This window comes from Mustela nigripes, chromosome 2, assembly GCF_022355385.1.
Source record: "Mustela nigripes isolate SB6536 chromosome 2, MUSNIG.SB6536, whole genome shotgun sequence".
NCBI lineage: Eukaryota > Metazoa > Chordata > Mammalia > Carnivora > Mustelidae > Mustela > Mustela nigripes.
In genome coordinates this window covers 89318903-89335424 of record NC_081558.1, presented here as the reverse complement: position 1 = coordinate 89335424, position 16522 = coordinate 89318903, and the positions used below count along the sequence as shown (strand labels likewise).

The 16522-nt window shown below is 40.0% G+C and overlaps 1 protein-coding gene across 1 annotated transcript in view; it reads right to left on the bottom strand.

Annotated features, from left to right (window-relative positions):
* Positions 1-12298: 12298 nt before the first annotated feature.
* The window catches only part of ACP3 (acid phosphatase 3), a 50517-nt gene continuing 46293 nt past the window's right edge, over positions 12299-16522 (bottom strand). The window contains exon 11 of the mRNA XM_059390927.1: positions 12299-16181. Coding sequence (XP_059246910.1) covers positions 16063-16181 — 119 coding nt within the window. The 3' untranslated portion in view covers positions 12299-16062. The remainder of the gene's footprint in view (positions 16182-16522) is intronic.

The window sequence follows — 16522 nt, the reverse complement described above, 5'->3', positions numbered from 1 at the left end:
GAGGATTTGAGAGAGGATAATGGAAATGCAAGTTAAAATGGTGTCATTGTGCTGGAAGCAATCTCTGTACATATGGACATGAACATAGGAACTCTCCAGACTCAGAGGAGCACTATCCCGTCGTGGCTGTTAGTATGGGCTCTGAGGTCAACCTGTTGTGACTGAAATCTGTGTCACCATAGGGCCTGCTATTGATTTGGGCATGGGACTTAATCTGTCTCTACCTCAATTTACATATCTGTAAACTAGGAATAAAATAGGATCCTCCATCCTCTCAAGTATAATGAGATTTAGATGAGTTAATACATTTGAAACATTATTTGGCACACATAGTCTCTCTGAGGACCAAATGGATCCTTTTTTTTCCCAGATGAGCTTCCCCCACCCAAAGATTTATTTATTATTTGAGGAAGGGGAGGGGCAGAGGGAGAGAAAGAGACAGAGAGAATGAATCTCAACCAGACTCCATGCTGAGCACAGAGCCAGACAGGAGTTCAATCCCAGGACCCTTAGATCAGGGTCTGAGCCGAAATCAAGAGTTGTGGCTTGACCGACTGAGCCACCCAGGTGCCCCCAAATGGATCTCTCTTGAAATACTTTCAGTGACTCCTGAATTATTGAAGTGGTTCCTAAAATATATATGTGCCACATGTGCTTTCAGATAGTGTGCATATCAACTTTTTATGATTATAGTAGTTCAAATTTAACTTAACATATATTAGAATATGTACAACTAGCATTTCTGGGTTCACACATGAGATAGTATATTTTAAAAGGGGTCAATTATAAGATACACTAGGCCATAACTGCTATAGTTATGGCCCAAATGGTGAAGATGAAGCTAAAATGCTTGAAATTGGCATGTAGGGGTTGCAAATCCAACAAAGGAGAGAGGAATACAGAAATGGAGTCATTTAGGGGCACCTGGATAGCTCACTGGGTTAGGCTTCTGACTCTTGATTTTTGGCTCAGGTCATGATCTAAGGGTCATGAGATCGAACCCCGTGTCAGTATCTGAGCTGGCCATGTGGAGTATCCTTAAGATCTTCCTCCTCCTCCCTCTGTCCCTTCCCACCCTCCCTTTCTAAAAAAAAAAACAAGAAAAGAAAAGAAAAAAAGAAGAAGAAACGGAGTCACTTTTTCATAGTCACTTGACCAGCATATAATGCCAGCAATTCTTTGCATTATTTTATTTTATGTTTGACTGATCTAAAATGGGCAACACTATTTAGAATCTACATCTGCCTTCCAACAGGACAATGTATCTTTCATGGGGCAAGCAGTAATACTTTCATTTCAGCATATTTTCCTGAAAAGGATCATTAATTATGGTCTATAAAGTTATTGTGTTAATTTGGTAAAAGTAGATTCAAATTTACTAACTTTAGGTTAGTAAATTTATTTTTAAATTTAGGTTGACTACCTTTATTGTTATGTGCTCTGGTTCATGTGCTCTGGTTTCTGGAAACTTGTCTTTATTGATTAATTAATTAATTAGGGGTCAAGGTTTAGCCCTCTTTGAGGGGCTCATAATGGACTTGCAATACTAATCAGCTGTTCAGATGTGATGATATGGTTTGGCAGTGATCTTGCTGCACTAAAATGAAGGGATGATTTGACAACTCAGAGTTCTCAGCACTAATTTTTTGTTAAGTGGAGCTAAGGGAGAGCTGAATTATTAACACATATCTGGTTATTTCATCAACATATTAGATTGTTAACTTGAATATCTTAGCCCCAAAATGTCATTCATGAAATGTGAGACTATCAGATCTTATCTTCATATTCTATTGCATCTACATAAAAACCACTTTAAGGTCATGTCTATGTAATTGTGGCAGGTCAGAGTTAATCGGGAGAATAATATATTCTGTGAATATAGAGTCGCTTCCTAAATCTTTCAGGGATTTTGAAATGGTCAGATTAAGAATATTATTATCCTAAATAAAGTAAAAAAAAATTAAAAAAACACTCACCTCAATTTCATTAAGAGACATTAAGCTTGAAATTACCAAAATAAAAGGACATTCTACTTGAATGGGAATCACATATCATCTTAGCAGTCATTTTCTTCAGGCATTCACATCACACCAGTGAGACATTTTGGATAGAAAAAACACAACAAAATAAAATAAGAATGTGATGTGATTTTCTGAGAATCTTACCTGAGTACTTTTCCTCAAAAGGAAGGTAGTATGGTTTAGCAGTTTAAAAGGATGTTGTCTAGAAGAGGACATCTTGGGCTCAGATCACATCTTTGTCACATTCCAGCTCTGAGACTGTAGGCAGATCACTTAGCCTCTGACTCTCCACCTATAAAATGGACATGATATTACTATTTGTACCTACCTCACAGGACCAGCACACAGTAAGTGCCATATAAATGTTTGTTAAATGAATGTACAAAATTTCTTTGTTGACCACAGGAATGTGTCATCAATTGCTTTAGTGAAACTAGGGTGTTCCAGGTTCACACAATCCCATTCATATGGGTACTTTTCCACATTTTAACAAAGAGTAACTTCTTAAGAATTGCGTGTGTGTGTGTGTGTGTGTGTGTGTGTGTAAAATGTTTAAATTATGAAAATAACAGCTTCTTAATGTCTTATGTTTGGAAACGTCATTGCTTTAAAAGCATTGTAAATGCTTTTCTCATCTCCATTTGTCCCTGTCAGTCTTTCGGAAAACCAAGAGAAGTAATTTTGTACATGATGAATGATCTGAACTGAATGTCACCCTTAAGAGGCCAGGAAGGTGATCTGCGTAGCAAGGAAAAAGAAGATGAACAAAGTGACTGTTTTAATAACTTGGTAGCCTACTCTATTCAGGATTTCCAAGCTGTGAGAAATGATCATTCATGATTTTCTATGGACGTACTACAGAGAGAATGCAAACACTGCCTGGAAAAGCCGCTTCATCATCTGACTGTGGGGATCACTAGACCCTGCTTGGAATCACCTAATTACTGAAGGGCTCCCGTTCACCAGCAGCTGTTCAATTTTGGAGACATTGCCATGTCTGCTTCATTGAGGTCATTGAAACCTGGGCACAGAGGAGGTAATTTATATCTATAATTATAAGAAAGAAGTTACCCTGTATGTAGCAAGAGATCAAAGAAAGAGAGATATCTACCACCTATATTCAGTATTAGTCTACTTGAAATTATTTTATCATTAACAAGATAACATCTTTAGAAACCACTCATTTGCTTGTTTTTGGTTCATTTGTTTGCAGTATCTACCTTTCCATTGAATTGTTAATAACTTAAGCCGGCCTCACTGTGGAATCTCTCTTCCTGTTTTAATGACTTTTATTTAAGCATTCTATTACAGTTGACCTTGTGCTAAAATCTTGCTTTGATTTTTCCAGAGAACATTAAGAATCCTCTCTCAGAAATAAATCCCCAGCCAAAGTAATATTTTTAATAAGATCTCAAGTTTTCTTATTCTTCCACCAAATGAAACTTTTCATCATTTTAATAATAGTTGTCATTTCAAAATGTGGTATAAGAAGATTGGGGGAAAAAAACCTTGCTTTCAAGATTATACAGAGAGCTAATGAAAAATGACATCTCATGGTTACTTCTTTTAACTTTATAAAACTCAAAATCATAGTGTTTTTAGCTGGGAATGATAAAGTCTTATCTTTTCATTCAATATTTTATTTAACAAACCCTTATATGGTGTTTACTATGTTCCGGGCACTCTTCCTGGCACTTTATAAATGTTAACCTGTTTATTTCTATAACAATCCTCTGAGACAGGTACTATAATTATTCCCATTTACAGATGAGGAAACCGAGGCATGGGAATGTTAAATAACTTTCCCAGGATCATATGGCTAGCAAGTGGCAGGCACAGATTTAGACCCATGAAATTTGGCTCTACTACCTTATTCTCTTTTGTTCCCCATGTTTGAAAATGGTGTTGAATAAAAATTTCCTTGAGTCACTTTACTGAAAATAGTAACTGTTTTCATTATTAATTTTTAAAATTATTTTTAGATTTTATTTATTTGACAGATAGAGATCACAAGCAGAGAGAGAGGAGGCAGAGAGAGAGGAGGAAGCAGGCTCCCTGCCGAGCAGAGAGAGAGAATCTTAAGCAGCTTCCACACTCCATGCAGAACCTGCTGCCAGGCTCAATGTCAGAACCCTCCTGAGATCATGACCTCAGCCAAAATCAAGAGCTGGCTACCCAACCAACTGAGCCACCAAGGGAGCCCCAAGAATAGTAACTTCTAACACATAAGCACTTGACAAAAATTTGGCTTAAAAGACTTAGCTCGTCTTGTATAAAATTTTAAAATAATTTCATTATATGTAGATCAGACATAAATGTGAAAAGACACTGCCAAAAAAAGGGGGAAAAAGGAAAAAAATACACTTCTAAAGATTGAAGGAGAGACACACACGTTTTCTTTCCCCCACCTATCTTATTCATTTCAAGTATGATTTACTTTGTACAACACATGTAAGGGGCATGGAAGATAGATAGGAAAAGGTGGTACTTACATGTAGTTTTAGAAGATAGAGCAACAAAGAGTTATGTATTACAGTTTGGCTTTAGGGGCATCTGGCTGACTCAGTTAAGCATCTGCCTTTGACTCAGGTCAGGTGGTCAGGGTCCTAGAATGCAGCCTCCTGTCAGGCTCCCTACTGGGCAGGGAGTCTGCTTCTACCCCTCACCCCTCATTCCTTCCCTCCTCCTCCCTTCCGCCCTCCTGCTTGTGCTTGCTCTGAGATAAACAAATAAAATCCTTTTAAAACATTAAAAATAAATAAATAAATAAATAAAAACAAAAAATAAATTTTCTTTGGTATGTCACTTACTTATCTTCGGTAAAGTTACTATTTGTCCTAGGTTTTTTCAGAGAAATTATTGTTTCAAACATTTGATTGCATTGTAAGTTTATTTTTCCCATGTTTGGGCCTGGAAAATATGATCACTGTAAGCATATTTCTATTTATTTGCTAACGAAATTTGTTATTTTGGGAACCACAAATTGTGAATGGCCGACCTTTTGAGGAGCCATCACTCTTTGTTCTCAAAACCCACAATTTTCATAGGCCTTACTTCTTTAATTTCCTCCTTTCTTCAGATGAGACCTACTAAAACTACATTTCAAATGTGTGCCTGTTTCCAACTTCTTTTTTTGAAAATACATTTTCAGGGGCGCCTGGGTGGCTCAGTGGGTTAAGCCGCTGCCTTCGGCTCGGGTCATGATCTCGGGGTCCTGGGATCGAGTCCCACGTCGGGCTCTCTGCTCAGCAGGGAGCTTGCTTCCCTCTACCTCTCTCTCTGCCTGCCTCTCTGCCTACTTGTGATCTCTCTGTGTCAAATGAATAAATAAAATCTTTAAAAAAAAATACATTTTCAATGTCGACTTAACTAAGGCAGTTTGAGATCTCTGAGTTCCTTACAGACTCTTGACTAAGTTGACAAACCTGAAGTAAGTAGCAGGTGAGTGTTCGGCTCAGCCTGAGGGCTTCTGCCTAGTTTAGAGCAGGGTTTCTCCAAACAGGTCCGGAACTGCCTATGGCAGAGTCAGGTGTGGTGCTTGCTAACAAGGCAGATTTCTAGGCTTACTAAATCGAAATTTGGGGGATTGAGGACTGGGAATCTGAATCTTTAACAAGCATCCTTGTAGAATCTGTTTTTAAAAAAGATTTTTAAAAAGATTTTTTATTTATTCATTTGAGAGAGAGTGTGTGTGGGGGCTCGACCATGAACAGGTGGGAGGGGCAGAGGGAGAAGGAGGAGCAGACTCCCCACTGAGCAGGGACACTCAATGTGGGGCTCGTTCTGGGATTCTGAGATCATGACCTTGAGTGAGGGAGAGACGGGGCTATGTAGGGAGAGATAGATAGGGGGCTTTGTGATGAGGCTCGCAGAAATCCCCAGAATGTGAAGGTGTGGGGAAACCAGAGATAAGGGCACAAATAGGAGCACCCTGCTCTAAGTGTGTGGGGGTGGGTGTCTTTATGATAATTACTTGTGACCAACAAAGAATAACCAATGCTAAAAAGGAAATAAGCCATTGAAGGTTATCAATAGAGATGTTAAAAGGATTTAAGCTCCCTGGTTAGCTTTCTATAAAAGACCAACCCTAAAGGTTTTCATTGGCAACCCTGTTAGAACCCTTCTCACTCTTGAGAGCTGTTTGTGTATCTTCACTTAAGAAAAAGAAGAGCCATCTATACCCCAGTGTTCATAGCAGCAATGGCCACAGTCGCCAAACTGTGGAAAGAACCAAAATGTCCTTCAAGGGACAAATGGATAAAGAAGATATGGTCCATATATACAATGGAGTATTATGAGTACCCAACTTTTGTATCAACATGGATGGGACTGGAGGAGATTATGCTGAGTGAAATAAGTCAATCATATGGCTTCATTTACTTGTGGAGCATACGGAATAACATGGAGGACACTGGGAGAGAAGTGAGTTGGGGGCAATTGGAGGGGGAGACAGACAATGAGAGACTGTGGACTCTGAGAAACAAACTGAGGGTTTTGATTGGGGGGCGGGGGTTGGGTGAGCCTGGTGGTGGGTATTAAGGAGGGCACATATTGCATGGATTACTGGGTGTGGTGCATAAGCAATGAATTTTGGAACACTGAAAAATAAAATAAAATTCAAAAGAAAGAAAGGAAAGAAAGAAACTGCTATAGTTTTACTCACTCTGTTGTCCACGGGGTTCATTCTTTGACTCCCTGAGACAAAAACCTAGTTCTCCAGCTTCAGCCCAAGACAAAGGCAGCCATTTAATCAACTGAGCCACCCAGGTGCCTCACATCCTTGTGGATTCTTAGGCACAAACGGCTGGTTTTGTTATGCTTCGGCAATGTCTCTAATTAATTAATTTCAGGTGGGGCTGCATGGAACTCCTCCAGCTTGAAACTGACCCAAAGGTGATGAGGCACCAACAGTACTACTGGTTGGGTAAATCAAGTATTTATAGAGAATGTGGTTTGAATCAAACCAATGTATATTCTTGAACAAGGGGCCGAAAGAAATCTTAAGTATCTCACTTTTTTGTGCGTCGTAGATAACTGTTTTTTTTTTAAAATTGAAAGTCTGTGGCAACCCTGCATTAAACAAACCTATTGGTGCCATCTTTCTAACATCATTTGCTTACTTTGTGTCTCTGTCACATTTTGGTAGTTCTTGCGGTATTTTGAACTTTATTATATTTGTTATGGTGATCTGTGATCAGTGGTTATGACTTGCTGAAAGCTCAGATGATGGTTAGCATTTTTAGCAATCAAGTATTCTTTAAGGTATGTACTTTTTTTTTTTTTTTTTTTAAGAGCTAATGCTGATGTGGTTTTGGAATACTGGTGAGGTTCAGTGGGGTGAGGTCCGGAGCTGACAACCAAGAAAGAATTCTTGAGACGTCTTTGGTGCAAAATGGTGGTTTATTAAAGCACAGGGGCGGGGGCACCTGGGTGGCTTAGTTGGTTAAGCGACTGCCTTCGGCTCAGGTCATGATTCCTGGGTCCTGGAATCGAGTTCCACATCTGGCTCCTAGCCTGCTTCTCCCTCTCCTTCTACGTGCTACTCTGCCTGCTTATGTCTGTCAAATAAATAAAAATTCTTAAAAAAAAAAAAAAAAGAAAGAAAAGCACAGGGACAGGACTAGTGGGCAGAAAGAGCAGCTACACGGAGTGGGTCAGGTGGATGGAGTGGGCTTCAGGAGTGGTAACTGTATACCTGGGAATCGGAGAAGTAATGAAACGGAAGTTTTGGAAAGAATTTTCATATCTAAAGAGGACCTAAGAGATAATGGAGGCCTTTCCATTGTCAAGTTAAGGTTATTTACCTCCCTAGTAAGGCATTAACATTAAGATAGTTAGGAGATTCCTAGAAAAATGTCACATTTGTGCCAAGCAGGGGTGAGGTCTGCGGGGAGGTTGCAGGGCGTCAGTTTACCCTTTGCCCTCAGGTAGCCTTCTGTTCCCTCATCAGTGCTATTGCACTGCATTTAATAGGCTACAGTATAGTGTAAATATACCCCCTCCCTTATTTTAGAGAGAGAGAGAGGGAGAGAAAGAGAATGAGCACGTGAGCAGGGAGGGGCAGAGGGAGAGAGAGCATTTTAAGTAGGCTCCCTGCCCAATGGTCTGAGCCCCACAAGGGGCTCGATCTCACAACCCAGAGATCATGACCTAAGCTGAAATCAATAGTCAGATGCTCAACCAATTGAGCCACCCAGGGTTCCCAAATATCACTTTTATATATACCGGGAAACCAAAAATTTCAGTTGACTCCTTTTAATGCAATATTTGCTTTATTATAGTAGCCGGGACTGAACCCCAGTATTTCTTTCTTTCCTTCTTTTTTTTTTTTTTTTTTTTTTTTAAGATTTTTATTTGACGGACAGAGATCACAAGTAGGCAGAGAGGCGGGCAGAGCGAGAGAGGAGGAAGCAGGCTCCCTGCTTGAGCAGAGAGCCTGATGCGGGGCTCGATCCCAGGACTCTGAGATCACGACCTGAGCCGAAGGCAGAGGCTTTAACCCACTGAGCCACCCAGGCGTCCCTGAACCCCAGTATTTCTGAGGTATGCCTACATATGAATATGTGCTGGTTAAGACTTGGAATTAGGCAGATGCCTTGGATCCCCAACAGCCCTCTCCCATGAGACTTGGCTTCTCCAGACACTTGTCCTCTCCGAGGTCTGGCCCTTGGTACTGCGCACACGTCTTCAGCCTGCCTTGGGAACCCTTGAGCCCTCCGGGCCTGTGGACTCCAGCCAGTTCGGAATCATCTGCATGGCCTCTAGGGTGGAGGGAGCACACCATCCAAAATTCTTTTCTGAGGAGGCAATTTAGATGGCCCCGTCAGTCCCCGTCTGGACTGGCTGTCTGATAGGGTCTGTACCAATAATTGAAGCTCCCGGGTGTCTCTTAGTGAAGGATTCCCCGGCTGCCCTCCAGGCCCTATTCTGGCAAGGCTGTCCAGATTCCTCTGACTTTAACTTCAGGGAGAATATGGGCACTTGTGTAGGTTAAGATTAGAATTAGAAGGATGCCAGGGGTGCCTGGGTGGCTCAGTGGGTTAAAGCCTCTGCCTTCGGCTCAGGTCATGATCTCAGGGTCCTGGGATCGAGCCCCACATCGGGCTCTCTGCTCGGCAGGGAGCCTGCTTCCCACTCTCTCTCTGCCTGCCTCTGCCTACTTGTGATCTTGCTCTCTATGTCAAATAAATAAATAAAATCTTAAAAAATCTTAAAAAAAAAAAAAAAAGAATTAGGGGGATGCCAGATACCTGAAACAGCAGTCTCTTTTGACCCAGCCTCCTTCTCCACCTGCCCTGTTCGGGTTCCCTGGCCACCCTGAACTGCGTATGTGTGCAGGTGCAAACCACACCTTGTGGGCCAGCCTCAGCCTGTGGGAGCACTCCAGGTGTGGGAGCTCCAGAATGAGCCTACAGGGAGGAGGGGGGGTCACTCCCCCAAAGCTTTCTGAGTCTGCAGCTTTAAGCAGGCAACAGTCAACCCCAATTTGAACTAGGGGCTTGATGCGGTATTGGTTTCTCCAGCGAGCATCTCTTATTGGAGAACATCTGGTGCACCCCGACCTAGGCAAGGCAGTCCGGATTCTACAGGGAGAATAGACGCATTTGCTTCAGCTATGGCTTGGGTTAGGCCGATGCACATACTCCCTGTAGCTGCCCGGTTCTAAGACCCTGGCTCCACGGGAACCTATCTGGTCAGCTGCCTCTGGGCCTGCAGTTTCAGTCTGTCATGAACCACCTGTATAACCCCCAGCAGGTGGAGGGAACCCACCTCCCAAAACTCCTTCTGAGGCAGCAGCTTTAAGCTGGTGGCATCAGTCCCTGTTTGGAGTGGTTGCCTATGGAGTCCTGGGTTCACCAGTCACGAAGGCTCCCAGGTTTCTCATATTGGATGACACCCTGGCAGCCAAGCAGGCCCCTTCTTGCCAAGACAGTCCAGACGTCTATAGCTACCTTCGGGGAGAAGGTAGCTATAGTGTTGTGCAAAATTAGCCAGAAGGACAAGGAGGCCATGTGGTTTAAAACCAGACTCGGTACTGAAGGGCAAAATTGGGTGGCGGCACTACAAAGAGCCAAGTCCTTGAGGCACTACGAAGGAAAAATAGTATAAGCTAGTAAAAACAGAAAAACCCAGTTAAAGAAATTAATGTTATCTGTGAGCCTTATGAAGGCAGGGTCTATAAATAATTCAGTACTGTATTCCTTACATCAAACAATGGCACAATGGTATTTAACCTTTCCTTGAGCTAAGATTTTCTTTGAAAAATATGAGAGAGGGATGCCTGGGTGGCCCAGTCAGTTAAGCATCTGCCTTTGGCTCAGGTCATCCAGGATGGAGTCTGACCTCAGGCTTCTTGCTCAGTAGGGAGCCTGCTTCTCCCTCTGTCTGCTGGTCCCCCTGCTTGTGTTCTCTCTGACAAATAAATAAAATCTTAAAAAAAAAAAAGAGAAAAATATGAGAGAAACTATGGGCCCTACTTCATTCTAAGAGCAGGCACTTAGCAAATGTTAGTGAGATTAACTTAGCAAATGTTAGTGAGATTAAATTAAATTGTGTACATAGCATTATATCTTTTTTCTTTTTCCTTCACTGAATAGCATAATTTTTAAACTTTGACGAATGCAATTATAGACCCCTTTGCTAGAAAAACAAACTTAGGGTTTCCTGTTTAGGGAAAAAAAGACCCATTGCACTTAACTTCCCTTCCTCCCAATGTTTTCCTGCAGTAAAATAAAAGATGTTAAAAATAAGAATGAAATCATAACAGTGCTACAGAGAGGGACGGTGGCAGAGCAGATGTTTGGAGAAATTCTTCTAAGATAAACAGGTAAGATTGAACTGATGAAGAAGTCAAAATGGGGAAATTGTAGTCAGACCCACAAGAGATGAACATGGTTCTTTCGGAAAGAGCCAAAGAGAAGGTTAGAGCTTCTCTCATCACACAGTAAGTAATATTCCAAGCTAACAAGAATTTTAATGAAGTTATTCAAGAACATATTGTTGGGAAAAGAGATATACATGACTAAAAGGGAAATCAAGACTAGCCATCCCTACGAATCCACAGAATTCTTCATTTGTGGATTATGATTCATGAATATTTGAGAAAAACCCAGAGCATGGAAGAGAAAGACCAAGATTAATAAATTCAAACAACTGAGCCCAGAGAAACAGAGGTAATTTAGGGAACAGAGGAGAACTTGAAAAAAATTCCAAGTAGAATTTTTTTTTTTTAAAGCTTTTATTTATTTATTTGAAAGAGAGCGAGCTAGTGTGTGTGCGTGATTGGGGCGGGGGCAGGGTGGACAGAGGGAGAGGGAGAAGCAGGCTTCTTGCTAAGGAGGGACCCGGACTTGGGACTCAGTCTCTCAGGAGATCATGATCTGAGCCAAAGGCAGGTGCCCAACCAACTAAACCCCCCAAGCACCCCTCAAGTAGGATTCTTAAAGATTCAAGAATAGATTGCATTCATAAAATAAGAAGTGGCTATCATGAAAAAGGAACAATCAATGAATAGGAAAGTATTCTTAGAAATAAAAAAAGAATGGATTTGCTGGAGACTAAATTAGTGTTCTGGAAAATAAAATCTCCTAGAATGTAGAGAAATAAAATAAAAAGCTGGAAAATATGTGAGAAAAGTTGAAGCATGGAGGATAAATCCAGGAAATACAAGTTCAAGGATATAATTTTCTGGAGTCAAAGACAAGTGTAAGCCAGATATAATTAAATAGGAAACAGGTACACTGCCTACATGCATTCTAGAGAAATTTCAGAATTCCATGGATAAAAAGAATACTTAAAAAGTTTCAGAAAAAGAAAAGAAAAGAAAGGAAACAGCACCAGATTACTTACATTGGATAAGAACGATACCAATCAGACTTCTCATCAGCAGTCCTGTATGTTAGAAGACAACAGAATACTGCATTCACATTCTGGGGTAAACTGATTTTCAACCTGAAAATGTAAACATTGCTGACTGATAGGTAAGTGAAAGGGCAAATACACACATATTTGGACATGTCAGAATCAGAAAGCTCAGTGCTCAAGTAGCCTTTTAAAAATTACTTCAAGAAAATAAAAAAAAAAAAACAGTACAAGAAAGAGGACATCTTGCATTATAAGAGCAATGAAAGATGCGAAATTTCAGAAAAATCTAAGTGTAAGTTAGTTCATAAAATTCATGCTAGTCACTAGAAGAACTAAAACCAAATATTGTTGACAAGCTTGCCTCTGATGAGTGGAAGTGGGTAGAAAGAACTTTTACCTTGTATTTTAGACCCTTCTGTATTATCTGAATTTATTTTTGTTTTAAACAGTTACTTGTAACAACAAATTTAATAAAAAATTTAAGAGGCACCCCTCCCCCAATCTAGCAATACTTATAGTCCAAGTGTGTTGTCAGATTCCTTCTTTAGAAATTTTGTAAGAAGAGGAATAGTTCATTTAGCATAGGATGGTTTTGGAAAAAGTCTAAGGTACTGCTGTTAAGACAGGTTTGCAAGTAAAACATTTCAGAAAAATCCTTGATCAATTCAGCACACATAAAAAACAGGAAGATGCAGACGTATACGAAAGATGACTTTCACTTCTTCACAATCACCTGAAAGTGAATCTTGCAAATTAAAACAAAACAACCCAAAACATTCTTTCTCCTTCAAAACTGTTCATCATCTTGTCTAAAGTATAATTGTCCAATTATACCAGCCACATACGGCTATTGAAACTTGACATGTACCTAGTTCAAATTGAGATATGCTTTAAGGGTAAAATACACATCAGACTTCAAATACTTACTCTAAAAAAAAAAAACCCCTGAAAAATATCTCATTAATAATTTTTAAAACATTAATGACATGTTAAAGTGATTTTTTGCGAAACACTGGGTTAAATTTTATTAGAATAAATTTTATATTGACTTTTACCTTTTTATAATGTAGCTATTAGAAAATTTTAAATCCCATATGGGGTCCTTATTTGTGGCTTGTATTATGTTTCTGTTAGACAGCCCTGGTCTAAAGCACCAAAATGTAGCACATGCTCATTACTACTCAATGGGGTTTGTATAAAGAGAGTTCTGAAGGAGAAAACTCATTTTGGCTTTCACTTGCCAAGAAACTCCCCTGGCAATGAAGAAAGGCTCAATGCTAGTAATATTAGAACAAGATGGCTCGAGAACAGGAAGCTGGGAGAATGGGAACACGACTGAATTCAGGGAGAAGCAATGCCAGTCCTGATATAAAAAATTCTGTTGGTTGAATGACTTCCAATAAAATGTTTGCCTCTAAGGGTTGTACTCTTCTAATACCATAAATTATTCTTTTTATATAATCATATTCTCTTAATACTTCTTTACATAATGCCATTCTAGCTAGGAATTCTCTGTGTACATCTTACTTAGAATTTTATTTTTTTAGGACATTTCCCTAAAGTGATGTGGTAATGATTACATTACTCTAATCCTGTTCCAAGACCTCTATACCAATTCAAATTTTCCATTCAAAGTGGGCAACACATTTCAGAGCGGAAGTTATCTCAATCCTAGCAGTTATCTTTCAAACAATATTTATCCTTATGTCTACTGAGCTTCTCTGATCCATCTGAAAAGGTTACTTTTATCGATAGAGGGAATTTGAATATTTTTCTGTTGAAGACAGATAATTAGCTTATTTCCTGAGGAATGGTACAGTGGATTTGTGTTGCCAGCTTTGTCACTATAGATCATTTGTCATTTGTGTTTTTTACTCTGCCATTAACTATGAAAAACAATGACAGTGTTTATCAACAGAGCAGCTCTGTGGAAGGTAAAAGAAATAACCAAGCCAGGCGTGAAAGCTTTCTTTACAATAATCAAGAGATGGTAAAAGAAGAGAAATGAGGGATATTAAAAAAGAATCCAGAAACAATAGAAAGTAGGGGTCCTTTTAGCTACTGACAGTATTAAAAGATGATATTAGGGAAAGGTGGTGAAAACTTTTATATTCCATCAACCCTATATAAAGCTGTTGTTGCGGCCAAACACCTTGGCAGTCAGATTAAGGATGGACAATTTAGCATTTAAGCCAGTGATTAGCAAATAGGTCCTCTATCAATGTTTGTTAAATAAGTGAAAAAATCCATGACTTACGGTTCTATTTTCTACTTCTATTTTCAAATCTCATTACGTATTAGCATAAGATGTTATGGTCTCATTACTAAATGACTGGCTACTTTACAGAGACGGTAATTTGTCCTTTGTTCTTGCAGCTATAGATGTTTTTCCCCTTCCCAGGTTGAGGATGAAGCTGGATCTTGCATTTCTTTGCCTACATGCCTTTTGTGTTGCAGGAGGAAGCAGCAGTTGCCAGGCAAGAGAATATAACTCCCTCCTTCTCAGGCTTTTTTTCCCCCCCTAATAGTCTTGGCTCAGTAGGAATTATGTAGAAAGTGATAGAGGTAAGCGCTTGAAGTTTACAGGAGAAAGCTGTGGAATCCAAGGGGAGGGGAAGATTCCTAGACTAAGAGATGGGGCAGGATTCTAGGAGAGTTTCTGGTTTATAGGTATCATCCCAGGAAGGGGACTGGACAATGCCAGGATGGCAAAGTCCAAGTGTATGGCCTTGGAGGCCATGCACAGATGTCCTCTGCCTACCTTCAGGAGACCATGTGGGAATGGACAGTGTGTTTACTGGATACCAGTGTGGACAATAGCCTAGAGGATTCTTATCCAACTCTTCCCACCAATTATATTCTGGGACCTTTAGTAATACCTGAGAAGGTGAAGAATCCTACCAATGAATGACACTGAATTTCCCACCAACTGGATGGTAAAAGTGTCAGCATGGGATAAGATTGTTTAGAATCCATTTCAGGCTAAATGCAATGGTATCAATCATGAAAGTGCTTGCTTGGACAATGATGAATCCCCAGCATGAAATGAAAAACAAATTGTTCACAGAACATGAGAACTAGATGTTACTTCTATGTTCATTCATCTAGTCTAGACTCTTCATTTTTTTAGATTATGAAGCCAAATTTTAAGACTTAAAAGAACTTGTTCCAAGTTATTGGCCTGAAGCCAGTACGGAGATGTGCCAGGGTGTCATCAACCTTCAGCTCACTTTTCTTTCTGCCATGCCACTTGAGAAATTCAGATCTATTTGTGATGATTAAATACATTAGTATTTCATCATGGCCATGAAGAGTTCTCATTAAAGTAAATCTCTTACTTTGAGATGAAACAAAGAAATTGGAACTATAAAAATATGGAGGTCTGATGACAGTAGAGGTAAAAACAAACAAACAAACAAACAAACAAAAAAACCATGGCTGCCTGGATTTTCTAGCTTTTTTCACATTATAGAAGTTGTGGGGGAAATGACCTGAGCTACAATTACAGTAGTTGATATTACAGGTTCTGAAAATGAAATCCCTCTCCCGAAGGCAGTTTCAATACAGCTACGTGTATGTTATGTGTGTTAGCACATATACACACACAGAAATCTGTTAGCTACTAAACACTGGGCGGGGTTTCTTTTCAGGGGTGTGTACATATTTGTATTAAATCTACTTAACAACTAAAGAAATGATTCATTTATACCTTCTAATTGGGTCTTACTTCTTAAGAATCATCCTACATGATACTACTTCTAGTTTAATTGTCCTCATTATCCAGTCTTCTTTAATCTACGTCTTTGTCACACATTGCAACCTTTTGCTCTTTGCAGGCAAAAGGCTGATTGGAGTTCGATTTTTTCTTTCTTTCTGGACATCCATGCTAGATCTAGAGGACTACCATCCTTTGCAGAAGACCTCCTAGCTGAATAAGAAGCCCATACTGCTATGAGGAGGGCAACCATCAGGAGACCTAACCAAGTAACTTGTGGGTTCATTCTCTAGTCCTTGGGTCTCTTGGAGTTTGGACCCTGCTCTAGACAGGTTCGAAGGGAAGGGTGTGGACAGGATGATGGCCACATGGTGAAAGCCTGTCCTTTGAATGAGGCATCACTGAGAGATCATGCACCCCAGGAGTTTGGTCTGGTGGGTCCGTCCTTATCCAGCCATCTGCTCAGATGTTCCGATAGGGGTCTCTGTGCCAGCAGGGCCCATAGCGGAGGAGGGTAAACAGCAGCACCACCAGGACACCAGACACCAGGCAAAAGGCAACAGCAAGGACGACCCTTAGAACTGTGGAAAAATTGGAAAAGCAATAATGTAACATTAATGGATTGGGAAAATATAAAGATTGTAAAATTAATAGATGAGAAAAATAGGAAGATCATACATCAGTGCCTTAATGGTAAACCTCAGTGACATTTCTGAGGCAACCTTGAAATCAGCATACTGTGTTGATAAGAACACTAGACTGGGAGTCAGGAGATGACCTAGGGTCCAATTCTGGTATGACCTTTGACCTCTGGGCCTAAGCTCCACTATAAAGGGAGGGTAATTGAAGTATTTTGTTCATTTTGTTCTTTCTTTCTTTCTTTCTTTCTTTCCTTCTTTCTTTCTCTTTTTTTTTTTTTTTT